General features: G+C 40.9%; 1 protein-coding gene and 1 non-coding gene across 2 annotated transcripts; both read right to left on the reverse strand.

The window, feature by feature from the left end:
* Window positions 1-885: 885 nt before the first annotated feature.
* Window positions 886-992, reverse strand: LOC118840486. Its single transcript, XR_005009676.1, has one exon. It is a non-coding gene; the product is annotated as a U6 spliceosomal RNA (small nuclear RNA).
* A 12,481-nt stretch (window positions 993-13,473) lies between these two features.
* On the reverse strand, window positions 13,474-16,530 carry FUT4 (fucosyltransferase 4). Its single transcript, XM_036746332.1, has one exon. It carries the CDS (start codon window positions 16,528-16,530, stop codon window positions 15,046-15,048), a length of 1,485 nt encoding a protein of 494 aa, XP_036602227.1. The 3' UTR covers window positions 13,474-15,045.
* Between the last annotated feature and the right edge of the window lie 10,981 nt (window positions 16,531-27,511).

Below are 27,511 nucleotides of genomic sequence, written 5' to 3' on the forward strand. Positions count from 1 at the left end.
TATCTCCATATCTTTTTTAGCTTCCTTCATAGTTCAGTTAAAGTGAGTTTAACTGGATCCTCCACATAAAGCCTCTTCTGATCCTCCTCACCTCCAGCTCTTAATGCCTCCAAAAAATTACCTTGTAGGGAGGGTAAGTAGATAGAACAATGACTCTGAAGCCAGAAGCCTGGATTCAGATTCTACCTCTGATATTTACTGCCTCTGGGACTTTGGGCAAGTTAACTTCCCAGAGGCAACAGTTTCTTCATTTATAAAATGAAGGGTTTGGACTAGAGGTTCTCTGAAATCCCATGCAGCTCTAAATCTATGATCTTATTTACTCTGCATATGATTACATATTTGCATGTTGTCTCAACTAATAAATGGACTATTTTTTTTAATCTTTGCATCCTCTGTGCCTGACATAATAGTTATTACATGGTCACCACTTAATAAGTGATTCATTCATTCAATTAATCAAATTTGCACAAGCTCAGAGACTGAAATAGGGCAAAGTTCTATACATTGTGCCCCGAGTTCATAAAAGTTCTTTGTAACTTTTGAAATTATAAACAATTAAAACAATTAGCTGGAAGAAGGGGAGGGAAATATCCAATATCATTTCAAAATTATAAACACTGTAGATTGGATGTTACAGATACAAATAGTGAAGTCAGAAAGAGGAAGAGGTTAGTGGAAAAGATAATGGGGCTTAGTTTTGGACATGTTGATTTTGAAATAGAGAGACATCTACATGGAGATAGACTGTAGTCAGTGAAAGACACGGCCCTTGACCTCAGAAGAGAGGTCAAGGCTAAGGATGATAGTGGTCAACGAGCACCTACTCTGTGCTAAACGCTCAGGCTACAAAGAAAAACAAAAAACTGTCTCTGCTCTCAAGGAACTGACAGCCTACACTTCACAAATTTGCATGTCATCCATGCTCAGGGGCCATGTTAATCTTCTCTGTATCATTCCAATTTTAGTATATGTGCTGCCGAGGCAAGCATAGAACTAACAGTCTAATAGGAGAGATGACATACAAACAACTATGAAAAACACAATATACATAGGACAAATTGGATATAATCAACAGAGGGAAGGCCCTGTATTAAGGGAAACTGGGAAAGACTTCTTGTAGAACATGGGATTCTAGGAAGGATTTGAAAGAAGCAAGGGATGCTGGGAGGCAGAGACTGGAAAGGAAAGTATTCCAGACGTGGGAGACAGACAGTTTAAATGCCCCAAATTGAGAGATGGAGTATCATGTGCAAGGAATAGCAAGAAGGCAAGTGTCACTAGATTACAAAGAACATGGATGTGTTTAAAGTGTAAGAAGACTGGAAATGTAGAAGGGATAGTAAGGTTATAAAAGGCTTAAATGTCAGAAGATTTTATACTTGATGTTGGAGGTTATAAGGAACCCTTGGAGTTGATTGAATAGAGGAATGACATGGTCAGACCTATGAATTAGAAAAATCAATTTGACAACTGAGTAGAGGATAGACTGGCATGAGGAGACATTTGAGGCAGTGAAATCAAATTATATTTTATTAGTCCAGGCATGAAATGATGAGGGTCTGTACCAATCAGTGTCAGAGGAGAGGGGGCCACATGTACCAAAGATGTTCTGAAAGACAGGATTTGATACCTGATTGGATATTGTGAGATTAGATACAGTGAGGAGTTAAAGATGATTCTTAGATTGTGAGTCTGAGAAACTAGAAGGATAGAGGTTCTCTCAACGGTAATAGGGAAGTGAGGAAGAGGGTAGGGTTTTGGGGCAAAGATAACAATTAAGTCATGGACATGTTATATTTAAGATGTTTATGGGATATTCCATTCACAATGTTCAATTGGCAGCTTGAGAAATGAGACTGGAGGTCAAGAGAGTGGCCAAGAACTAGATAGATAGATCTGAGAATCATTTGCATAGAGAGTTGAATTTATGGAAGCTTATGAAATTATCAAGTTAAATAGCACAGAAGGAGCAGAGACAGAGCCCTGGGGGACACCTAGGCATGACCTAAAGATAAAGCAAAGAAGGCTAATAAGGAGTAGTTAGACAGGTAAGACCAGAATCAGGTGAAGGCAATTTTACAAAAACAGAGAAAAAAGAGCATCAAGAAGAAAAGAGGTATCAACAGTTTCAAAAGCTGAGATCAAGAAGAATGAGGATTGAGAAAAGGCCACCAAATTTAGTGATGAAAAGTCCATTGATGACTTTGGGGAGAATAGTTTCAGTTGCATGATAAGGCTGGAAACCAAACTGTAGAGAATTAAGAGAATGAGAGGAAAGGAAGGGGAAGCACCCATTGTAGATGGCCTTCTCAAGGAGTTTAGCCGTAAAATGGAAGAGATATATGGGACAAGAGCTAGCAGGGATGGATGGGTCAAGCGAGGGTTTGTTGAGGATGGAAGAGACATGGGCATGTCCATAAGCAGGGAAGCAGTCTGCAATGAGAAATTAAAGATCAATGAGCATGTGAACAATAGGAGGGGCAATCTGCTAGGGAAGATAGGATGGCCTGGGATCATTTGTGAATGTAGAGGGGCTTGCCTTGGCAAGAAGAAGAGCCATCTCTTCATGTAAGATGGAGTGAAGGAAGAAATAGTTGCAGAAGACATCTGAGAAATATGAGATGAGTAGAAGGAGTATCATATACATGGAGCTGGTAGTTGGAGCCCTGGGAATGAATGACATTACCAAGAGAGATTACAGAGAAAACAGGACCAACAACAGATCCTGAGAAATATACACTTTAAAGATGTGGAAAGAGGCTGAGAAGGAAAGGAGAGAAAAAAAGCAACTGGGGAATTAGAAGGAAGACTAGTAAAATGTGCTGTCTTTGAAGTCAAGGGAGTTAGAGTATCTGATGGGAGAGAGCAATAATATCCAAGGTTGTAAAGAGGTCAAGGAAAATGGACTGAAAAAAATATATTGCATTTGGCAGTGAGGAGGGTGTCGGTGATGCTGGAGAGAACAGTTTCAGTGAAACAGTGGAGGTAGAATTCAGATTGCAAGGCAGTGAGAGAGTCCAAACACCGGGCATAGACACCTTTTTCAGGCAATTTGACAGAGTACAAAAGGAAGATGAACTAATATCTAGATTGTTCCCTTTCTTCTCCTTCCTTTTCCTTTCACTCATATTCTTTCACCCTTGAACTTCCTGCCAGAACTCAGGATTTCCCTCTGAGGCTCATTCATACTGTTCCTTTCTGTTCTCTATTTGAAACATTTCTTCATTTCTTACTGGGAACATTCATTCTTTGTTGTTCTTATTCACGTTTTGTTCTTGAAGAGGACCAATGACATCGTGAGGGTGATGTCTTGACTTGAGGGAACTGGATTTAAGTGAAGCAGAGCTGTGCAAAATTGAAACATTTCTTCATTTCTTACTGGGAACATTTATTCTTTGTTGTTCTTGTTGTTCATGCTTTGTTCTTGAAGAGGACCAGTGACATCATGAGGGTGGTGTCCTGACTTGAGGGAACTGGATTTAAGTGAAGCAGAGCTGTGCAAAGTTGTCGGTCCAGGACTAGATTTTTGTTTCTGTTTTTTTCCTCTGTTAAGCTATAGAAGAAAAGAGGCAATTCTTCCGTCTTTTTGACTTCTCCATTAGTAGGGGAGAAAAAACTCATTTTGTGCAGAGCCTAGTAGTTAATTGGCACTGGAAGAAACACAAAGTATAATCTCCATTGATCACTAGAATATTCCCAGTACTCTTCATATTTGTAGTAACTGAGATTCTCAGTTCTCTGACTCTTTCTGATGATCTCAAGCCTAGTTGTGTGGAAGGCTCCTATATCTTATTCTCCTTAACTTTTCCTAGGGCTTTCCCACATATAAATGTAAAAGAAAACAAGTAATATTTTGCCATTTTTGTGATTGCCATTTATTTTTCCAGCAGCCTAATAAGATATTTGAAAATACTATGTATGCATATCCATGGATACATGGATACCTACTGATAGGTCTAGAGATAGGAAATGGATCTGAATTTCTATTGATTTAGTGAAATGCCAGATAAGGAAACTCCCTCTAAAACTGCAGGTGGAGACCTATTAATATTTGTAACACAATTTAAATAGACTTTAAAAGAAGGCATAAAATCTCAAAATTTTTATTGGAGTTTTATGACAGAGGAACAAAAGGAATTAATTACTCAAGTACTCTTCAGCCTTCAGAAAATCAGACTTAGACAAAATAAGGAAAAGAAAACATCAAAAGTGATAATTAGTATGAACTTGGTCATTATTAATCATTCACATCTGGGCAAAGTGGGGTCACCTAATGGAGGAAAACAGAATTGGTGGAAGAAGAATGGAGTGGGCTTAAAAGCCTTGGCCCAGAGGTGGGGAACAGAATCTGGGGCTCATCCTTGTAGTTGTATGGCAGTTTAATAATACAAGCCCCCATGAGTAACTGAGGTATAGATAGTACAGCCAACTATTGCCAGCAAATCATTTAATCAACACATATTTATTAAATGTCTACAATGTGACGGGCACTATTCTAGCTTCTGGGGACATGAGACAAAAGTTGAATACTCCCTATTCTCAAGAAGCTTATATTCTATGGGGAAGACAACATTTATAAATACATATGTATATTAATTAGAAGGTAATTTTGGGGGGGAGGAGGCAGGGACAATGACAGTTAGAGGATCAGGAAAATCTTCATGTAGTAGGGAGCTCTTGAGCTGAGTCTTGAAAAAATTAAAGTTTAGAGTGAGGACAGAGGAGAGTGAATTCCACTTATGGGAAAAACCAGGGCAAAGTAGGGACAGTAGGAAGGTCAGTAAGGCTGAATGATAGAGGCTATGAAGGAGACTAATGGATGATTAGTCTGGAAAGACTTATAGTCTGGGGTCAAGTTGTAAAGAGTTCTAAATACCAAAGAAGAGTTTATATTTTATCCATTTCCCAACTCCTCTTAATTCTAGTGCCTTTCCTCTGTTAATTTATTGTTCAGTCATTTTTCAGTCACGTCCAACTCTTTGTAACACCATTTGGGGTTTTCTTGGCAGAGATACTGGAGTGGTTTGCCATTTCCTTCTCTGGATCATTTTACAGATGAGGAATTGAAGCAAACAGGGCTAAGTGACTTGCCCAGGGTCACACAGCTAGTAAGTGTTTGAAGCCGGATTTGAACTCTGGAAAAGAAGTCTTGCTGACTCCAGGTCTAGCACTCTATCCACTGCACCACCAGCCGCTCTGTTAATTATTCCTAATTTATCCTGTACGTAGCTTGTTTGCACTGTGAACCCCACAAACCCCATTTTAAAACCAGAAAGAGACAAACGAAATTAGGGTGCATGTGTCCACAGCTGAATTTCTCTACAGTTGGCTTGACATGCACTGCATGGGAGTTACAGTGCAAAACTGGGTCCCCCCACCAGGGACCAGTTCAGAACTGCCTTGATTTGGGATTTGGGGGTACAGGTTACATGCGCTTCAAAGAGTAAGTGTTCCCAAGGGATGCCAATCAACTCTGACTGGTCCACATGCCGGGAGGTGGGCTGTATTAAAATAAGGTCTTGAGTACAATCCAGACATCCATTTCCATATCAACTGTCTTAACAATAGGGAGGAATTAACAGTTTCCCAGACCAGTCCAGGAAACCTAAAGAGTAGGAATAGATCCATTCAGATTAGATTAGTCCTTAGAAGGACTGAACTTTGAAAGAAAAGGGGAATGGGGAAGCTCTGAGTTTCCAAGATGATTACTAAGAAAAATCATTTTTCACATATTTCACGTTTCACGTGTTTCTTGTCTCCCCCATTAGACTGTGGGCACCTGAAGGCAGGAAGTGTCTTTTGTCTCCTTTTGTGCTTAGCACAGCACCTGGCTCATACTAGGCACTTAATAAATGTATAGTGACCAACTTTAAGCTCCACAGCTATGCTTCGATTCTATTCTGTTCTGTTTTATTTTATTCTATTGTCACAGTAGTTGATTCAATAAGTCAGTAATCAATCTTAGATCCAGAGGAGCTCTTGCCTGGTAAAAGCTTTGGGGGTCCAACTTTTTCCACCTTTGGGCTGAGTTGTAACTCCCAGGATTGGGCCTCAGTGTATGTTGGAGATAACAAGAATCTGTTCTATATCATTTGGGCAAGAATTGTGTGAGTCAGTGAGCACATGACTAAGCTTTCTCAGGTCACAGAGAGAACCAGCCTGTGAGGCAATTTGGCCCCAGGCTCTGTTAATTAGTGATTGCTTAATAAAATGTACCAGGCTTTCCTTGATATAACCATAAGGGACAATACCAAACCCAGAGGGCTTTTTATGGCACTGGCAGATAAGATTCTGACCTGTTTTTTGTTCCTTTTATCGGCAGCCACATGTATACCAATTGCAAACTGGATTCCTTCTTAGAGATGAAGGTAAAAAGGGCTGACTTTAACCAAGAAAAAAGATTGTCAAAATGGTTGCCAAAGTAGAAATGACAGGAAACATGGGAGAAAATAACCATACCATCTCTGAGTTCATGGTAGATAAGGAGGAGAATACTGAACATCATCTGATGTGTACCCTATACTTTGAAATACTGTACTTCAAAGATATCAAATAAAAATAGAGAGACAAAAATAGGCAATATCCCATGGCCCTTGATCCTAAAAGGGAAATCAGCTCCAAGGGAATGGAAGACTATCAGCAATGATATCCTGATGACACAAGTCAAAGTGACTGGTGAGGAATAGGAAGATGAACCATTAAAAGAGACTGGTATGATTGTAAGAGGAACTCACAGAAAACCTCAGATTTGAAAAGGATGGACAGACAGATAGATAGATAGATCTGTACACATACATACACATATATACATATGCGCATATAGATGTATATATGCTTATATGTATATGTATGTTTGTGTGTGAAAGCAAGGGCAAATAACTGGGAATCAATGAATCCATTAATAAGCTTTTTTTTTTTAAAGTGACTACTATGTGCCAAGCACTGTGTTAGGTCCTGAGGATAAAAATGAAGCAGTTCCTGCCCTCAAGGGGCTTACCTTCCATGGAATAAACAATGTATATGCAGGGTGTTCCTAAAGTCTGGACACATAGGCAAAAATGCATATTTTCAAGAAATGAAATGAATGAAATTTTCAACTACATTTTACTTAATTGGAATATTAACAAATAACATCTTCGATATGACTTCCATCATTTGTGATGCAAAGGTTGATGTGCTTTGCAAGATTCACATGAACTCGATGCAATAACTCCACACTGCCGCCAATTGCCTATGTGTCCAGACTTTAGAAACACCCTGTATAAAAGCATATGCAAAGTAGATACAAAATGAATGCAAGGTAATTTATATTTTTGAAGGGAGGAAATATCAGCTGTGGACATAAAGTTTCATGTTAAAGGTAGTGTTTGAACTGAGTCTTTAAGAAACTAGGTAATTTAAGATGGAAAGGTAAGGAGGAAGTGTATTCCAAGCGTGGGAGATGGACTATGCAAAGACTCAGAAATAAATGATGGAACATCTTGTTCAAGGACAACTAGCAAGAGGCTAAATTGGCCAGACTGTAGAAATGGGATGGGGAAATTATGTATGATAAGGGAACAAATATAAAAAGTAGCACGGTCCATCAGGAATATAAAGCCCAGTATGAGCTGAAGCTTGCAAGAATTATTCAGATTCCCATGCTGATCAGCAATAACCAATCAATAAACATTTATTAAGTGCCTACTATGTACCAGGCACTATGCTAAGCACTGAAGATACAAAAGGAGGCAAAAGACAATCCCAGTCCTCCAGGAATTTACAGTCTAAGGGGGGAGACAAATGTAAACAAAGGTATACAAAATAAGCCATATACATGATAAATAGGAAATAATTAAGAGAAGGAAGGCATTAAAATTGAGGGACTGGAAAAGGCTCCCGATTGAATCTGCTCATGACTAGCCCTAGGGCGGCTAGGTGGCACAATGGATAGAATGCCTGGCCCTGGATGGGGAAAACCAGAGTTTAAATCCGGCCTCAGCCTCTTATTAGTTGTGTGACCCTGGGCAAGTCACATGAAATTGTTTGCCTCAGTTTCCCCATCTGTAAAATTCACTGGAGATGGAAATGGCAGACCACTCTAGAATCTTTGCCAAGAAAACCCCAAATAGGGTTATGAAGAGTCAGACGCACCTAATTGACTAAACAACAACAAATGAGTAACCCTTGCACTTCTGGCCTGGGAGAGATAGGGAGACTGGCATTTAAAGAAAAAACAAATTAATGCTCTTGCAAATGATGAAATGTGCTACCCATCTCCTGACTGAGAGATGAGGGACTCAGAGAACAGGGTGTGTATGTATGTGTGTGTGTATGTACATACATATGTATACCCACATAAATATGCACACATAAACATACCCACACATACTTATGGCATGGCAAGGCTAGAATTTGTTTTGCCTGGCTATGCATATTCATTACAAGAGTTTACTTTTCTTTTTCAATGGGGGGAGGGAAGTCATGAGGAAGGGAGAGAAAATAGACTCTTTTTTTTTGGAGGGGGGAAAGCAGGGCAATTGGGGTTAAGTGACTTGCCCAAGGTCACACAGCTAGTAAGTGTGTCAAGTATCTAAGGCCAGATTGGAACAACTCAGGTCCTCCTGACTCCAGGGCTGGTGCTCTACTCACTGTGCCACCTAGTTGCCCCCTCCCCCAAAAATATACTTTTAATGGGGAAAAAACCCTAAATTATATTCAAGAAATTAATGATCAGGGTGGCGAAGTGAGTAGAGCACTGGCCCTGGAGTCAGGAGGACTTGAGTTCAAATCCAGCCTCAGACACTTGACATACTTCCTGGCTGTGTGACCTTGGGCAAATCACTTAACTCCAATTGCCCTGCCTTCCCTCCTCCAAAAAACCAAAGCAAAACAAAAGAAATTATTGATCAACAAAAGTGAAATAGTACTGCCTTAACGGGTAATGATTTCTGTATCATTGGAAATCTTCTAGTAGAAACTGTTTGAAACTTGGTCAGGAATGCTGTGAAGGGAGTTCATGCTTGAAGCATGCATGGGCTATATGACACCTAAGAGCCCTTCTAGCCCTAAGGTTCTATGACTCACAGATATTACAGTCAAAATTGCCTTGGTTTTCAGTGAGTTGTAAAAAATTGGGCTTAATCTCTTAAAATTTTCTTTCCTTCCTCCTTACTTTTCTTTTAAAGGCTGAAATTCATTGGTGTATCTGGCTATTTGAAAACAACAACCAGATTTTCTAAAAACAGAGGTCAAGTACTCCAAAGGGCAAGGAGAGAAAAAATTAGCAGTGTCTGTTTTTAATCAGATGAAAAAGCAGCATTCGTGAGTATTAGTTCCTCTTGTAGTGAATCAAGGAAGTTTCATATTTCAGTTGAAATGCAAGAGTCCTGATTTTCACAGGAATTCTGTGAATTCACAAATTGTTCACTTTCCTCTTGGCGATTTCAAACTTCCAATCAGAATAATGAAGTTTTCAGAAAAACAATTGAAAGCAGATCCATAAATCTTGCCTCTTAAAATATATTCTCTCATTCTGTCACTTTCATGCCTCCCTCCTTTATCTTGCCTTTTTCCCCCTTCTCTCTCATTTGTTCCTCCTGTTTCCTTTTTCTATTCTTCCTTTCTTCTGGCCTCTCATCCGATTTTTTTTTTCCTTCAGTTCACCTATTCTTTTCCCCCAACATTTTCCCCTTCTCTTCCTTCCTCTTTTATTAACCACATATTTTTTTCTTGTTTTTCATTCCTTACTGAATATCTCATGTGCCTCCCTCACAGTTTTCTCCTCTGTGAAATATTCTTAAATTTTAGCAGGTGAGTAAAGCAGGTTAGGGAGGGAACTTTTCAGACTCCACGTTGTCACCTAAGGGTCAGTGCCAGATGGCAGCAGCATTCATGCTCATTATTCAATGTCCTGTCCCCTCCCCCTTTGACAAATAATAAAAGGTAAAGATATATTTTTTAAAAATCAACCAAGTACTTAGGGAAATGGAAAAACAGGCTTTGAAAAAGCGATAGCATCAGTCCTTCTGCTCTATGAAAGAAGCCACTGGGTTCCACTCATTTCAATTCAATCCAATTCAGTAAGCATTCATCATGAATCAAAAAGGGTACAGGAGCCAGCTCCAGCTGATTGTTAAATTTTCCATGTGAGCATTTGTATTCAGGGAATCACCAAATGCTTCTAATCGAATCAGGGCTTTATTTGTTGTTTTTGAATATTGTTTAAACTGATGAAGCTTAGAAAGACAAAGAGACAAAGAGGATGAGCAAAGGGCTCATCCTGAAAAGACAGAAGGGCCAAATATAAAAAAAAAAAATCACAGTGATGTTGAAAATGTTAATGCAGATTAAACTTTGAAATGTATCCTGGGTACTGGTTTTTTTTCCTCCCCCGGAGAGCTAGTTGTTAAATATTTACCAGTATGGTACCTGGTAGCTGGACCTATATAAAGCACTGTGCTAGATTCAGGGTTACAAAGGCAAAAAAGAAAAACAGCCCCTGCCCTCAAGTTTACACTCTACTAGGGGATAGAACATGTAAACTGGTAAGTACAGCATAATATGAAGGTGGAGACAAGCACCAATGCCTCCCAAAAGGAGAAAGAAGCACTTAAGCCCTAAAGCCAGAAATATTAACTTGGGGTCTGCAAATTTATTGTTTTTATATTTTGATAAATGTATTTCAATATAATTGGTTTCCTTTGTAATTTTATGTATTTCGGCTTAAGTATTTAGAAGCTTTATTCTGACAAGGGGAACAAAGGCTTTGACAGACATAGAGGCAACTGTCTGGCACAGTGAATGGAGTCTTAGACTTGGGAGTCAGGAAGACCTGAGTCTAAATCTGCCCACAGACACTGGCTATGTGACCCTGGGCAAGTCACTTAACTTGTGTCTGCCTCAGTTCCCTCATCTGTAAAATGGGATTAAAAACTAGCACCTACTTCCTAGGATTGTTTTGAGGATAAAAATGAGATATGACATAGTAGGTGCTTAATAAAGGCTTGTTATAATTAACAGACTCCTAAGGGAGTCCATGACACAAAAGAAAGGTTAAGAATCCCTGCTTTAAAGGACAGGAAGAATTCTAAGAGAAAGAGAAGGTTTAAGAAGGGGCATCTGCAGGCAAAGGAAATAGCAAAAGGCCCAAAGACAGATGATAGAATTCTGATTTCTTAGCTCTAGAAACAGCAAATAAGTCTGTGAATTTGGCTGGGACAGTGAATGAAGGAGAGTAATTGTGAATTATGGTAATTATTACCTAGCATTTATTAAGCACCTACCATGGGCCAGACACTGGAAAATATGAAGTAAGGAGGAAAAAACAATTCTGTCAAGCAGAAGTTCTATCAGGACAGAAGTGCTATAAGGAAAATTAGACCGGCAGCAAAGGAACCAAGCATGAATGAAATAACCTCTCAGTCAATGCAATATAAAGCTTATTTTGGGGTAGGAATGATATGTCATGATTGAACAAATTAACCCATTAGAACACAATATAAACTCAAAGATGCTCATTTTACTGTCATCATTTTATTGTCATAATTAATCTGAATAAAAGCAACCAAGTCCACAATTTGACATGGTATGAAATTCCCTGAGACAATTCAAGAATTGCATATACTTTATTCACTCTACTCTTTACCAAGGAAGCATGTCATTTTCTTGATCATTTAAAAAGATGTCAAACACTTTGCTTTCCCATTATCCTCCCACCACCATAATTTCCTATAGTACTTTGTAGTCAATCGTCCCCTTTTAAAATACCCGAAGATAGTAGATGTATTATTTTGGAGCATGGAGGGAGGGAAAAGTTCTGTGTTCTCTCTGTGAAATACAATTTGAAGAAACCAGTGAAGGGAAGATACTGAAAAAGACAGTCAAATCCAGGTAATTTCAAGTAGAATGGTGGCAACAGAGATGGGATCCCCATTTCTCTAAATGAAGTAGCAGCTAGGCTAACAGATACCTAGACATATGAATTAAGGCCCTAACTTAACTCACTATTAGACAATGCCCCGGAGGAAAAAAAAATTTATATAAAATACAATCAGCTTGATTTTGTCACTGTTTTCCTGCTATGAGCCTCAATTCAAGTGTAGTAGTACTTATGGCCCCCAACTATGAATACATATTATTTTAAATATATTTTCAAAATTATATTTGTAAGATTCATCCATTGAGCAAAGGCAGATTGCATAGGCCATGAGCTATTTCTAACTACAAAAACAAGAGACTTTCATCACACACTACCAGATATGAATGATCTATTTCAACTTTGCCCAATTCAACATGGCATATGAAAGCGAAAATGGTCACCTGATAGATTTAATCTATTTGATGTACTTAGAAGAAAAGAATTCCAAGTCCATTTGTTTTCAAGTATCTTAAACACGTAAGAAAACTACAATAGTGTTAGTTATTACTGTCTTGTGTAAATGAATGATCAATTTCACATAAATGAAAAGGCCACAAGTGGTAGCCACAGAGAAGTAACTGAACCTTTGTACTTTAAACTCTTATAGAGAAGCTTTGTCAAAAATGGTTAAACTCATGGGTTTGGCTTTGGGGCATTCTAGGTTCCCTCGTCAGAAAAAAGAGCCTTTTTAAACTACCTTTTATTCATTCAGATGACTAACAATGAACTTGGTTTTCCTATTCAGTGTAGACTATACTAACAAAGTCCCATAAACAATCACTTTTAAGAATCTAAGCTTTCCTTCAGAACTTAGCTTTACTATGGGTTGGCTATCAGGTTGGTCATCCTCTGTCCAAACTACTTGTAATTCAATTGCTACCCACATTTATAGAGAACATTTTATCCCTAGACCTTAATTTTTCAAAACGAATATCCTTATTGGTTTAAAAAAAAAAAAGGAGGGTGTTAGTGGTGGAAATGAGGCACTTAAAAATGAAGCCAACTAACAAGTCTGCAACAAATTCAAACAGAGCCAAATCTTCCCGTCTTATGATATGGACTGCTGTACTCACGTAGTCTTATGAAGTATTCAGAATAATGAAATTATGTGCTATATAAATTTTAAAAAGTGATTTTGCTACATGACACCATTAGTGTAAGTTGATTTTGGAATGCTTCCAAAGTAAGCCATCAGTGAGAGAAGAAACAAAAAGACAGTTCTAGAAAGCAGATGCAAAAATCAATTGTTTTATATCTACTGATAAATAGCAAGACAGTGAAGTCTGCTTGAGCTGAAGGGCACTACTTCCTTTAAGGTTTATAAAAACTATAAGCTCCAAGAGGGCAAGAGTCCTTACACATCTTTATATTTTCCTCACCCATAACTTTCCTACATAAACCACTCAGTAAACATTTATTGAATGAATTCTTAAATTAAATATAGGTGTTTCATAAGGCGAGTTCTTATGACAAAGGCTCAAAAGGCAGTATTATAGTAGGCCACAGTACATTTTTAATGCAGAAGATAAAATGCAAGCCCACTTACTAACTAGAACACTAGATCTTATTCCAGTAAAAGGTTTAGCAGCAAAACTGGAGCAGTAAATGACTGTAGGCACTAAGTAATCCCAGGTACATTGACTTTTTCAAACAAACACATGGGGGAACTACACACTTGGGTAATTACAAATAACAAACCATACAAAAATATAACAAATTTTTCATCGTAACAAACAATAAAATCTTTTCCCCCCTTTCTACATACTTTCTTAATTCCCCACCATCAAATGGGACCATATATGTAAAAGCACTTTGCAAATGCTGAAGTGCTATATAAATGTTGGTATGATGAAGGCTTGTGGGTGAAGCAATCTTTAATAAATGCATAGACTGAAATTCAAAAATTTAAATATATTAAAACATGAAATAAACATTTATGCAGAGACTGCCAACAAGGTTTTCTTCTCTTTCCTTCAGATGAATATTTCTGCATAAAACTTTTGTAAACAGTTACTTGGTGGGGGGCGGGGGGGGGGGGGGGAGTCTTGTTTTACATCTTTTCCTCTAGTCTGTTTCTGGATTTACAAGAGAAAAGTCAAGTCATTTTTCGCATTGTAAAGGGATATTCACCACAGAGCTCTTTTAAATACTGAAATACTTTTCTTTTTAGTGTGCTTATGAATTAATTCACACATAATTTTCCAGAAACTTGTGTTACTATATCTATTTTTTTCCTACTCTCCCCCATCTCATCTGGTTTCCCTCTATTTAAAGACAGGAGACAATACCTGATGGCTAGGTGTCTAATAGCTTCTCCAGGAGGCTCAGCTTGACTTTCAGGGAGCGTTAACTCAGAATTGGAAGGAATCTCAGGAGTTCAAGCCATACCAGAACCCAAATCCCAACCCTTTCCCTGGAGACCTCCTGAAAGACTCCTCAGGAAAGGAGAACTCACCCAGTCCCTCCGAGGTGCCCTATTCCACCGTTGTATAGCTCTGTTTCATTGTTAAGCATTTTCCCATAGATCAACATTAAGTTTGTTTCGGTAACTTCTAACTACAGCTCCTTGTTCTATCCTATGGGGTCACTAAGAACAAGTTTAATCCCTCTACCAGGTAAACGCTTCAAATAGTTTTTGAAAGCAACTGTCAAGTTCCTCTTAAGCCTTCTTCTCCGGAATAAATATTTTCTCAGTTTCTTCAAAAATACTCATAGGACATGAAATGAAGGAGCTTCACTATTCTGACTCAGCTAGAAGCTTTAAGGCACCTAGTGAAGAAGTGGCTTTCCGTTGTAATAAGGCACTTTGTGACCACCGAGGAAGCTGGTGGCTTGCCCCAAGCTAAAAGAGGGGCTGCTTGGGAGTCAATGAGCTAGCTGCATTGCTTACCCTACACAGTTCACATACACAGTTGGGGAGACTGAGAAGACACAAGTTTCTCACTTCACCCTTACACATTTTAAAAGAGCTCAACCGCTCCACTCTAAAACACCAGTTCGTGTGGAAGCTGGGCAGTAAGTACCTGATTTGAGAACTTTTAGGATTCTTCCTGTTACAAACAGTATCGTTTGCTTAAGATTATCAAGCTATGCAATCTCCTTTGCAAAATACTTGGCAACCCGGACTCTGGCCTAGTGAAGACTCATCTCCGAAACCAGGAGGCCAAATTAGTCATTTTCTTGGGTTGGTCTCCAGCAATCTGTAAAGCCTGGCAGGTCCGACACCAAGGCTCATCCCAAAAAGATAGGATGTGCACCGCATAACGCCGGCGCCATTCAAAATAGCGCTTGTACTCGTTCCGGTTTCGATCCAGGAATCGAAGGTAGGTGGCCAGGGTAGCAGCATCGGGAAAGTCGTCCACGTGGATGAAGGCATTTCGAGGCATAAAGCGCTCGTAGTTGGCCCGACTGGGCCCCAGCACCACCGGCACCGCCCCAGCCAGAAAAGAGTTTCGCCACAGTTTCTCCGTGATGTAGTCGAGGTGCTGAGAGTTCTCGAAAGCCAGGTAAAATTTGTAGCGGGCCACCGTGTGCAGAAGCCCGGTGTCCGGCACTGGCTGTCCAGGACCACCTTGGCCGTACACGTCCACTTGCAGGAAGCGGCGCAGTTCGTAGTAGTATTTGACCCGGGCCTGCTCCTCGTTCCAGTGGCTGACCACCCAAGCCACCAACCCCTGCTTTCGGGCCAGCGATGGGAACAGCCCCGAAGGCTGGTCCCGCGGGCTGCTCCTGGGGTACAGATATCCGTAGGGCACAAAGACATCAGAATCGGCCCTGTAGGACAGCGTCCAGTTGAAGAGGCTGCCGTCGAGGCTCTCTAGCCTTGGGGTGTTGGAAGGGGACTCGAAGTTCATCCACACCCACCGTTGTCCAGAGGGTCTGCCCAGCTGGCCGTTGGTCGAGGCTGTGTCTACTCCTTCAGCTGCTGCTGTGTCCAGCAGCTTGTCTCCAGGCTCGCTCCGTGGAGGGGGCCAGTCCTGGGTCCACACAAGGTCTCGGTGGTGGAAGAGAACTGCCTGGGCTTCCCAATAGGCTTTCCTGTCCGTGAGCAGGCGGCAGCCGCTCAGGTTAAATAGGCGCTGGCAGTCCGGGACCGGACCGTGGGATCTGTCCTTTCCGACGAAGGGCTCCCACCACATCAAGACCGTGACCGGGCGTGCCGGGGCCGGGGCGGGTGGCTGCAGGTATGTCCAGGGCAGCGGCTGGACCAAGTAGAAGTAGACGACCGGCACGGAGAACATCAGGAGCCAACTTGTGACCAGGAGCCAGGCTCTCCTCGACAGTCCCAGGCCCCCCCGCCGGCCATGCTGCCGGCCCTTCCACGGCACAAACATGGGCGGAGGAGGCCGAGCCGGGGCTGCTGCAGCTGCTGCTCGCGCCAGGTCCAAAGGCGGCGGGAATGGGTAGCGGCTTTCATACTGCGGCAGCTCAGCCCGCCGCCGGGCTCTCCGCGGCAACTCACCCTGCAGCGATTGACTGGCGGGTAGTGGGAGGGGGCAGGGTACAGATTCCAAGCACCACACCCCCGGCTCTCCACCTCCAGGGCCTCTAGCCCGGGAGAGGTGAGCTTCCCTCCCAACGCAGGCTCCACCCCGTACCTTTCCTGAGGGAGTTTGAGCTCTCCACATACTGCCGGCCCAACCCCAGGAGGGTTCCCCCTCCCTTCTTCTGCCTCCGCCTCCCCCAACCCCCTTTCCCCACCCCTCGGACACGTTCCTTCCTCTCCCCTTCCCCCCTCCCCTCCGCCGGACACTTCGGGGAGCTCTTCTTCCACCTCGAGCTCTTCCCACAGCTGGACTTTCCGTCTTTTCTTCTAGAAGCTCCTCCCCTGTAGTCCTTGATTCCCTCCTGGTGCTGCCCAGCTGCTCTGTCGCCCTTGGTCCGACCGCGATCTCTAGAGGGTAGGGGAGGATCGCTCCAGATTTGGTCCTGTGTTAAAGCCTGGAGAGACAGGAAATCTAAAAAGCCTCAGACGTGAGAAAATGCTAGCCTAGGGCGCTGGAGGGAAGGAGCGACTGTGTTCTCACTTAAGGAACCTTTACACTTCCTTCCGTTTAGCTCCGGTCAGAGTCAAGACTATAGAAAAAAAGAACCACAAGGGGCACATCTGAGTGCAGAAAGGACTCGGGTGTGCGTGTGGCGGGGGAGTGGGGGGGGAACTGGAGGGTGGGGGCCGTTAGGGGTGAAAGAGGTTCTCCTTGTCCACGTAGCACCAAGAGACGCGCTAAAGGAAGTCGGTAGAGCTGCTGCCTAGAATTGTAACTATGAATGGGGCTGCTTTCTAACTAGGCCACTTTGCAGAATCCCTGCTGCCAAGACAAAAATAAGGACATCAGATACTCATTTTAGGAGTTTGGGTTGGGTTTTTTTCCCCAATTTTAAGCATTTTTTATTTAAAGTTTTAAGTTCCAAACTCTATCCCTTCCTCTCTCCCCTCCCCTTCTCTGAGATGATAAACAATCAGATATAGGTTATACCTGTGCAATTATGTAAAACATTTCCATGAGTACAAGAAGATTTGAATAAAAGAAAAAGAATGAAAGAAGTGAAAAATAGCATCCTTCAGTCTGTATTCAATCAATATTAGTTCTTTCTCTGGAGGCAGATAGTATACTTCATTAGTCCTTTGAGATTGTCTTGCATCATTGTATTGCTGAGAATATAGCGAAGTCAGTTCTTCATCGAACAGTATTGCTGTTACTGTGTATGTTGTTCTCCTGGTTCTGTTCACTTCACTATGCATCAGTTCATGTAAGTTTTTCTGAAATCATCCTGCTTATCATTTCTTACTGCACAATAATATTCCATCACAGTCATATACCAGAGCTTGCTTAGCCATTCCCAAATGATAGACATACCTTTGATTTCCAAATCGTAGACACCACAAAAAGAGCTGCTATAAATATTTTGGTATAAATAAGTCCTCTTCTCTTTTTTGATATCTTTGGGATGGCAGTATTATTGCTAGGTCAAAGGGTATGCACAGTATGCCCTTTGGGCATAGTTCCAAATTGCTCTTCAGAATGGTAGGATCTATTCACAGCTCCACCAACAGTTTGGCTGACCTTTCTGATACTAATTGCACTTGGACTAACATCTCCTTTCTCAGATTGTGGTGGGGAAGTCAGAACCTTTTTTCTAAGCGTGGGAAACTTAAAGAAGGTCCCAAATACTATTGGTGGTTCCTCTTTGCCATAGCACCTCACCCTAGAGGCAGCAGGGCCTTGCCCCTGGTTGTTTCCTCTCTGTTGTAGTTTCAGTGCCCCGTAGTGCTCCCTGGAGCATTTCTAATCCAAATGAGCCTACTCTTGGGTACAGAAATTACTAATTTGGGCTCTTGCCGAAAGTCACTCTGATGGTGAATGGCAGACCTAGGATTCTGGAACCCAAATCCTCTGATTTCAAAACCAATACCTTCCCCAAATATGTTTGGTTCAATTCTTTATTTTCATTTATATTGTTTTACCTTGTAGTGATTGAAGGGCAATTAGACACAACTGAATCAGACTGATGAGAGTAAATCTAAGTCTGGTTATTGATGTTCAGATATTATTTATAGCACTTAATCTGTCGATTTCCAATAATAATATGGAGTATATGGAAGAAAAAGTTAGAACACAATCTAATTAGACTGTCTACTCTTAATTCTTTTCTGGCTTCTCTTTTGCACTAATTTAAAGAATTCTAGCTTTTTTTTGTTTGTTTCCTTTGCTATTTCTTTTTACTCCCAGCCTCTTAGGGTGAATATTCCTCCTTGTCTGGTGCAAAGGATCTTAGAGTCTGAGAGTTCAAACAAGCAATCAATTTAATAAGAATATATTTAAATATACCCCATAAAAGCAGTTCCCTCTGAAGATAAGTGCAAGAAGAGCAGGAGGTTTTCTGAGATCCCCAACATTGCCTTTAAAAATTGCCTTTAGAGTCTTCTTGCCCAAAAGGTCCACAGCTGAGTCCCAAGTTCAGTCTACCTGAAGGCCAAATTAACCTCACATGCCTGCCTTGTATCTGCACCACTGCCTCTTTGCTCCCAATAACCCCAGCTGTAGTTGGGGGATTACAGAGGGGGGGGGAGGGAGGGGGGGGAATGATGACGACAGAGATTAGAGATTTAGAGAGTTGGCTAACTCATGCCTCTCCACTTCCATTAGTATCCCGGTCTGCAACATCACCCTATGCCCTAAATGTGGTGTCCAGCAGAGGTCTGGACCCAGCTCTCTTTTTTTCTCTAGTGTTTTCCCTCCCTTGGTTGATCTTATCCCTTTTGATGTCTGCAATTATCACTGTTATGCTGTTGACTCCCAAATCTCTACGTCCAGCCCCAATCTCTCCACTGAATTCTAGTCCTATATTTCCAGTTGCCTGCTTTACATATCCATCTAGCTTTTGCACTGATGCTTCAAAGTCATCATTGCACGTCTTTCTCCACCCTCCAACTCCCCAGCTCATTCTTCTTCCTTACTTTCCTATTTATGTTACCAGGAGATCAGCCACAGTCAGACACATTGAAACTTGACCTTAGCATAGTGATGTCATTTTGGTCCTCTTTGAGAATGAAGGACAACCACCATGTTACCAGGACTCAAAATCTCAGGATCATCTCTCAATCTTCTTTCTTCTTGACTCTTTGAATCCAATTAGTTACCAAGTCAGGGTGTAATCTACTTCCACAATATTTTTAATATCCCTCTCCTCTCTTCTAATAACACTTCCACCACCCCTATCATTTCTTACCTGTACTGTTTAATAACCTCCTGTTGTATTTCCTACTTCCATTCTCTCCCTGATTCATACAATCCTTCCTTCACACAGCTTTGCAAATAACCTTTCTAATGTTTAGGTCTGACTAGGTTTCTCAACTCTATTATTTCTCTCACCCCACCCCACCCCACCCCATATTGAAACAAATCCACCTTTGGTGGCTTTTTATTGACTCTAGAATAAACATAATCTGCCTTTCCAGTCTTACTTTACTGTTTGCTTTGACACACTCTATGTTCTTTACAGACTGTAAAATAAACCAGGTAGTGTGGCATGGTAGAAAAGATGATTTATTTGGAGTCATGACATTGGTCCCAATCCTGGCTCTGCTAGGATAGTGTGATCTTGGGCAAGTCATAGCCACTCTCACTTGAATTTCCTGACATGTAAAATGAGGGGATTGGACTAGATGGCCTTAGAAATCTCTTCTAGCTACCCTATGCCAAATGCCTCATCATTTTTGCCTTTCTCTTTCTTTTAATATCATTCTCCATTCTCTCCTTCTATGTTCTGGTCTCAGAGGAAAAAGGTGGGTGTTTTTGCAAAGGTCAACCTTTTTACATTTGTCCTTGATCCCAGGCCCTTCAGTCTTTTCAATCGTTCTCCTTTGTTCATCCTCTTTGTCTTTCTAAGCTTCGTTTTCATTTTATTCATTGGCTCCTTTCCTTCCACCCACTAACATAACCAGACGTTCCTACCCCTAAAAAAAACTTACTAGATGGTGCTTTCCCTTCAAGCTGTTATAATAGTATCAAGAGGATCATAAATCTCTTTTACAGCCAAAATCCTATTAAAAACCTTCTTCCAACACCATCTGTGCAGCCCTAAACAGACTCAGTTTTCTCATCTTTAAAATGGCAATAAAAACAGCACCTACCTCACAGGGTTGTATCAGCATCAAGCGAGATAACATGTTGAGCACATTACAAACCTTCGTTATCATTATTATTATGAAAAAGCTTTCTCCATTCATTGCTTCTATTTCTTCATAGCCCCTATGCCTGCAGTCCTCTTCTTTCTCATCTCTGCTTCCTGGCTTCCCTGACTTCTTAAAAGTTCTGCTTTCAACAAGAAGCCTTTCCTGATTCCTCTTAACTAATGCCTTCCTTCTGTTGATTATGTCCAGTTTATCCTGTATAAATCTTATTTGTAAATAATTGTTCACATGTTGTCTCTTCCATTAGACTGTGAGCTCCTTGAGGGCAGGGATTGTTTTCTATCTTCCTTTGCATCCCCAGTATTTAGCACAGTGCTTGGCACTTAATAAATGTTTGTTGAGTGACTGAAACCCTGCTGTTTTCTTAGCTCCTTGTAGTGTGGCTTCTGACCCCACTGCTCAACTGAAAATGCTCTGCTCCAGGTTACCAATGACCTCTTAATTGCTAAATCTTGTTTTAGCCCTCCTCCTTTTTGAATTCTCTGTAGTGTGTGATACTGTTAACTACTCCATTCCCCTGGATACTTTACTCCTTCCTTGGTTTTCAAAACACTGCCCTCTCCTAGATCTTCTCCTAGTGTCTGACCACTCCTTCTCAGACTTCTTCAATTGACCAATCATTCATATCATATTCACTAACTGTGGGGATGAACTCTCTGCCTGGAGTTCTCTTCTCTCTATTGACGTTTAGTGATCTAATCAGCTCCCATGGATTAAATTACCATTTCTACTCAGATGATTCTGAAATCTATATATTCAGCCCTAATTTCTTTTCAGGGCTGCAGCTCCATTTCATTGAGTTCTTGCTACACATCTTCATTTCATTATTCTCTAGGCATCTCAAACTTAGCATGTCCAAAATAGGAATTATCTCTGCACAGAAAGCCACTCTTCTTCCTGACATTCTTTTTTTTTTCATGGATGAAACTGCTATCCTTCTAGTCTTCCTGTTTCCCAATCTTAGGGTTATCCTTGATTTTTCTTTCTCCCTCATACCCCTACATCCAGTCTGTGGCTAAATCTGGTGAGTTTTATCTCCACAATTTTGCTCGTATCTGTCCCCATCTCTCCATTCATATGGATGCTGCTACCTTAGTTCAGAACTGCATAGTCTCTTGCCTGAACTATTGCAATAGCCTCCAGATTGAACCCCAGTTCCGGCCTGGTCTAGTCCATCCTCTAAGTTGTGGAATTGATATTCCTTAAGCACCAATTTAAGCATGCATGTCCAGCCCAAGAAGCCTCAATGACCTCTTGCCTTGAGGATAAAATACAAACTCTTCCGTTTGGCATTCAAATTCATTAATTCATTCACAATCTGACTCCACCTTAATTTTCTTTATTGTTATTTAATCATCCACTGACTTCTTGAGCTATGGACCATAGCACACCGGGTTTTCTTGGCAAAGATACTGGAGTGGTTTGCCATTTCCTCTTCCAGTGGATCACCTTTTGTCGGAATTTTCCAGTATGACCTGTCTATCTTGGCAAAACTTGCACAGCATAGTTCATAGTTCATAGTTTACTTGAACTATGCTAGCCCCTCTGCCATAACTAACGAGGCAATGATCTAGGAGGGGACCGCCTTTCTAGTCAGGTGCTAATTCCTGTTTTATCCCCTTATGCACTGTATTCCAGCAAAACTGGTCTAACTCCTATTATCTGTATATGCCATTCCATTATCTGGCTCTGTGACTTGGCATAGTTTTCCTCCTCACCTATCTCTGGAAAATTGTAGCTTCTCTCCAGTCTGAACCAGTATAATTGAGACCCTGTAGTGCCAAATAAAACATTACTAGGAACTCATAATATAACCCACTATGCCTTCTTTCTAATAACACTGGGGATCTTTTGTCCAGCACAGCATAATCTAGTCATTGCAGGGGATCTAGGAAGTTCACCTTTTCTCTCAGTAATGCCCTATGTACAGGGTGTTTATTTTACCATTAACATTCCATAACATAGTATATACCCATAAAATATTAAGATAAGAAGAAGTCACATAATTCAAGATAATTTCTCGGGGCTAAGGCTCTCATCCTTAATGGCCATGGACAGAGGAAAGAATGCTCCATCTGGACTTGCTGACATAAGATAGAGGTATTCTGAGTTTACTCAGAGAACAAAGAGACTGTTAGGATCAGGCTTTTCTTCTGGTTAATCAGTTCAGACTCTGAGTCTTATTGAAATGACAAAAATGATATAAAATGGTATTAAAATGATCCTCATTGCCTATATTCCCTTTACAGAAGTGTGAAAAGGTTTCTCTTGTTGAATTGGAAGGAGAGCTTAGCATTGGTACTCTTCCCTTCCTCATCCACAAGTTTAGGCCATGTAGCCATGTAGATATCTTGATCCCAGGTAAAGTCTGAAATCTCCTGGGATCTTAGATGGCTCCACTCATCTCCCTTTCCAAGCCCTTTGTGAATTGCCAAAAGGTAGACTATTCAAAGACTAAAAAACAACAAAACAACCCCACCGTAGTCCCTACCCTCATGAAATTCGCATTCTACTGGGAGATACAACATTCAGTAAATAAATATAATAGAAGGTAATTTGAGGAGGGAGAATACAGCAAGAACTGGAAATGATCAGGGAGGCTTCTAGAGAGCACTGGTGTCTAAGCTGAAAAGAAAGTAGAACAGAAGCTGCCTCCCTCATTCACTGTAATTGTTTTCCCAGTGCCTACCAGGATGCCTGAAACATAGTAGGCATTTAATAACTATTTGTTGATTGATTGACAATAAAAATTATGATAGGCAGGGGCAACTAGTTGTTACAGTGGATAGAACACTGGCCCTGGAGTCAGGAGGACCTGAATTCAAATGTGGCTTCAAACATTTACTAGCTGTGTGACCCTGGACAAGTCACTTAACCCGGAATTGCCTCAAAAAAAAAAAGAAATATGACAGGCTGAAATGAAGAGGAAGCATATTATAGAAGTGGAGGATGGCTTCTGCAAATACATACAGAAGGAATAATTGTAATGATGAGTTCTGGGAATGGTAGTGTAGCATTGCCCGTAATATCCTCTTCTTATCTGCTCATATCAGTGTCTCTCTTATGAATTTGTCCAAGTGAAAAGTTCTCCAGGAAAGTGGGGGTCATGGGTCAGGATCTTGTTTGCCTGTCTCCTTAGGAGTACTTGGAGGGAATTTGAACACTATCCTTGTTCAGTCCACTTGGGAAGGACTGTGACAAGAATTAGGAGGAAGTGATAAGAATTAACCCTAGATTAGGCTATTTGGGTTTACACCTAAGAGTACAGCTCTGAAACCCTGGTAAGGATTATCCGTAGAGCAGCTGGAGAAGGAATCACTGTCCTATCACTGTTGTGGTCATGAATACTTGGTAGTAAAGTTCATGTCCTGCATGGGCAATTCTGATCCCAGGTTTTGGGCTGCCTTGTTGGTATTTATTATTTTCTGCTTTGATATGAATAGGCATTGATCCCAAGATGGACATGTCCAGGTTTGGAGTCCTCATGAGTTTGAAAGGTTCAGAGATTCTGGGTCCTTTGGTTAGAGCTGACTGGCAGGGGGCAGGTATGGAATCCTAGACAACTACTCTGGAGAAAGGGACCAATGGCAGAAGGATGAATCCTATTCCTGCCCTGTTTGCCAGAGGACATCTACCAGGAGGTAGACAGTGCAAAGCTGCAGTGAAATGTGCAATGTGGAATAACAAATTGTTCTGTCTCACAAGTTCTAATGTTTCTTACTCAAGTGTCCCATCAAACTGAAACAGTAGCTATAAGTTACCATTTAAGTCTTTGATCTTTTGTGTCCTTTCCTATTTCTTTTGTGTGTAGGAAATAAATATCTGTCCCATACCTGAATCATAATTGTACATTGAGTATCTTTCTATATTGTCCTTTGGGGATATCCTGGTGATGAGCCAATATCTAAGTGCTGTAGCTGCACCTCTAATGCCTGTACCCTCTTAGCTCAGGTTCAATGTTGAGACAAAATGAGGTCCTCACAAATTATTGAACATTGACAAAAAGTGATATACTTTGCTCTAACACAGCAAGGACATGCAACAAGGACACAGGGACACTTAGCTTTTCTGAATGCCACCCTGTTCTTCTCTATCTGGAAATGCAGCTATCTGATCAGTGGTTTATCAGAGTACGGTAATTCATGTGACCTTAAACACACACCCAGTCCAGGCTAGAACCCCAGACTCCACTTCACTGGACTTTTTATGCTCCTAAATGACCAGGAAGCAGAGTGAGGGAAGAAGGGGCCAATCTGGTCCCAGGCACTTTTCAGGTAAAACTTCCCCACCTTGCAGGTGGGAAGAAAGAACTTGCATCAGTGAAATGATGGTCTTAACACACTAAGCTTTGAGTAACTTTTCTCAAAGACACTGGGGTGGGGGACATAAGAAGAAAAGGGAACCTAACCCCTTTCATTAGAGTCTAGGCTCCCCCAGGACTGAACATTGTTTTGACCAGATGTGAGGGTCCAGAGAAGGGCTCTTTCCTGGAAAAGGGAGAGGGGTGAGTTCCCCAGGCCACCTACTCCCAGTAGCAGTTAGTTATTAATGTTAGACAGAAATTAGCTTTATCCAAATAAAAGAGAGGTATTACATATAAAGATATCCCCTTATTTTTTTATGTGAGAATTCAAAATCTACAGATATGGCTTCTGAAGAAACCTCAACCCTAAATCTTTCCTGAGGTCACTGAAAGTTTGAGACTAAGAAGTGCTCGCCAAAAACTTTGCTCTAGTCTGACTGTTTATGTTTACATGGGACTCTGTCTTTTTATTGACCAGTAAACTTCATTTTGCTTCATGATCCTAACTTACTATCTTGGCAACTTGTTCATTGCTCTCACTATGGAAGCTCATTGCTACTATACTACTGGAGAAACAACTATAGATCTTTCAGTAACTTAATTCCCTTTACAAAAAACATGTTATTTTTTTGGACTTCCCAAGAGAACAGTAAAACTAAAAATATTCTCTATAATTAAGAGTAGGAATCAGGAATAGCCCTGGCTATACTGCTATTTACCTGAGTGCTCCAGACAAATCACTGAACTTCTTAGTGCCTCAGCTTTGCTGTCTGTAAAATGAAGAGGTTAGTCTGGAGGATGCTCTTAAGTTACTTCTAGCTCTAAAAATTCTAGGACTCTATTTAGTCAAATTTAGAAAAGGCTGATGAATTAATGCTATTTACATACTTGAAGACTTCTCAGTCTTCACCAAAAACTGAAATAAAGGAAATAAATTTAAATTTTATTACAGGAATTGGGCAGCTGGGTGGTACAGTGCATAGACAGAGTGCCAAGCCTGGAGTCAGGAAGACTCATCTTTCTGAGTTTCAAATCTGGCCTCAGACATTTGCTAGCTATGTGACCCTGGGCGAGTCACATAACCCTGTTTGCCTCAGTTTCTTCATCTGTAAAATGAGTTGGAGAAGGAAATGCCAAACCACTCTAGTATCTTTGCCAAGAAAACCCCAAATGGGGTCACAGAGTCAGACATAACTGAAAAAAACACTGAGCAACAGAAACAACAGACATTACCAAAACCTTAGCCATAAGGAAGAATTATAGATTAAACTGTGATGTAGAACTAAGGATTAAACTCTAATGAATTATAAAATAGACTAAGAGGAATAATGAGCAACATGGGACCCACTCTTTCAAGTTGAATGAATATTTATCTTACTGCTTGTTTAACACTATTCTCTTTCCAGACAAAAACAATGAATTCATACTAATGAGGACCAAGGATTCTCCCTTGTCAGTAGGTTCCTCAGGTCATCAGTCAGTCAGTCAACAAGCACTTATTAAGTTTTTAGTATGTGCCAGGAACTATAGGGGCACAAAGAAAGGCAAAAGGAGCTTGGTTGGGAGGTTAGGATATTAATCGGTGCTAGAAGATAAGCAGCTCGGTGAATAGCATGCTGGGCCTGAAGGCAGGAAGACTCATCTTCCTGAGTTCAAATCTGCCTTCAGATACTTACTAGCTGTGTGACCCTGGGCAAGTCACTAAGTTTCCTTGTCTGTAAAATGAGCTAGAGAAGGAAATGGCAAAACCACTCCAGTATCCCTGCCAAGAAAACCACAAATGGGGTCATGAAGAGTCAGACATGACTTAGTGACTGAAATGATTTAGGACTGGAAGAATCATCTAGTAACTATTTAAGTCCTTCAATTGACTGGATTCACTGTGTCTGACTTCCTGGTTCTGGTCTTTCTTTTTCTGTCCCGCTCCCCAGTCTTCCTTGGAAGGTTTTAAAGGCCTAGTCAAAGAATCTAGCCCAGGTACACACTGCTGAATCGGAAGCAATTAGAACAGTAATATTCTGTCAATGGGACAACTCAGGACAAGACAAGAAGTCACATCTTAACAAAGAATTAATCTTTTTTTTTAATAATTAAGATTTTTTATTTTTAGTTTACAATGCTCAATTCCACATAATTTTGAGTTCCAGATTTAATTCCCCACCCCCACCCCCCACCCCAAGACGGCATGGAATCCAATATATCTTCTACATATAACTTCGCATTGAACTTATTTACACAATAGTCAAGTTGTAAAGAATTATGACCAATGGAATGGATTAGGAGAAAGAAGAAACAAAACCAAAAAAAACCCAAAAACAAACAAAAGACAAAAAACAAAGGGAAAACAAAAAAAGGAGAGCAAACAGTGTGTCTCAATCTGCATTCATACTTCATAGTTCTTTCTCTGGATGTAGCTAGCTCTCTCCATCATGAGTCCTTTGGAGTTGTCCTTGCACCTTGCATTGCTGAAAAGAGCAAAGTCTATTAGGGTTGGTCATCACAGAATCCATATATCTGTGGTTGTGTATAATGTTCTCCTGTTTCTGCTCCGCTCACTCAGCATTATATCATGTAGGTTTTTCCATGTTATTATGAAGTCCATATCATCCCC

The sequence above is a fragment of the Trichosurus vulpecula genome, chromosome 2 (assembly GCF_011100635.1).
Source record: "Trichosurus vulpecula isolate mTriVul1 chromosome 2, mTriVul1.pri, whole genome shotgun sequence".
Taxonomy (NCBI): domain Eukaryota; kingdom Metazoa; phylum Chordata; class Mammalia; order Diprotodontia; family Phalangeridae; genus Trichosurus; species Trichosurus vulpecula.

Bases quoted from the DNA above. Each gene is read 5' to 3' on its own strand.
- FUT4 (XM_036746332.1), bottom strand. From the start codon at position 16,530: ATGTGGAGAGCTCAAACTCCCTCAGGAAAGGTACGGGGTGGAGCCTGC.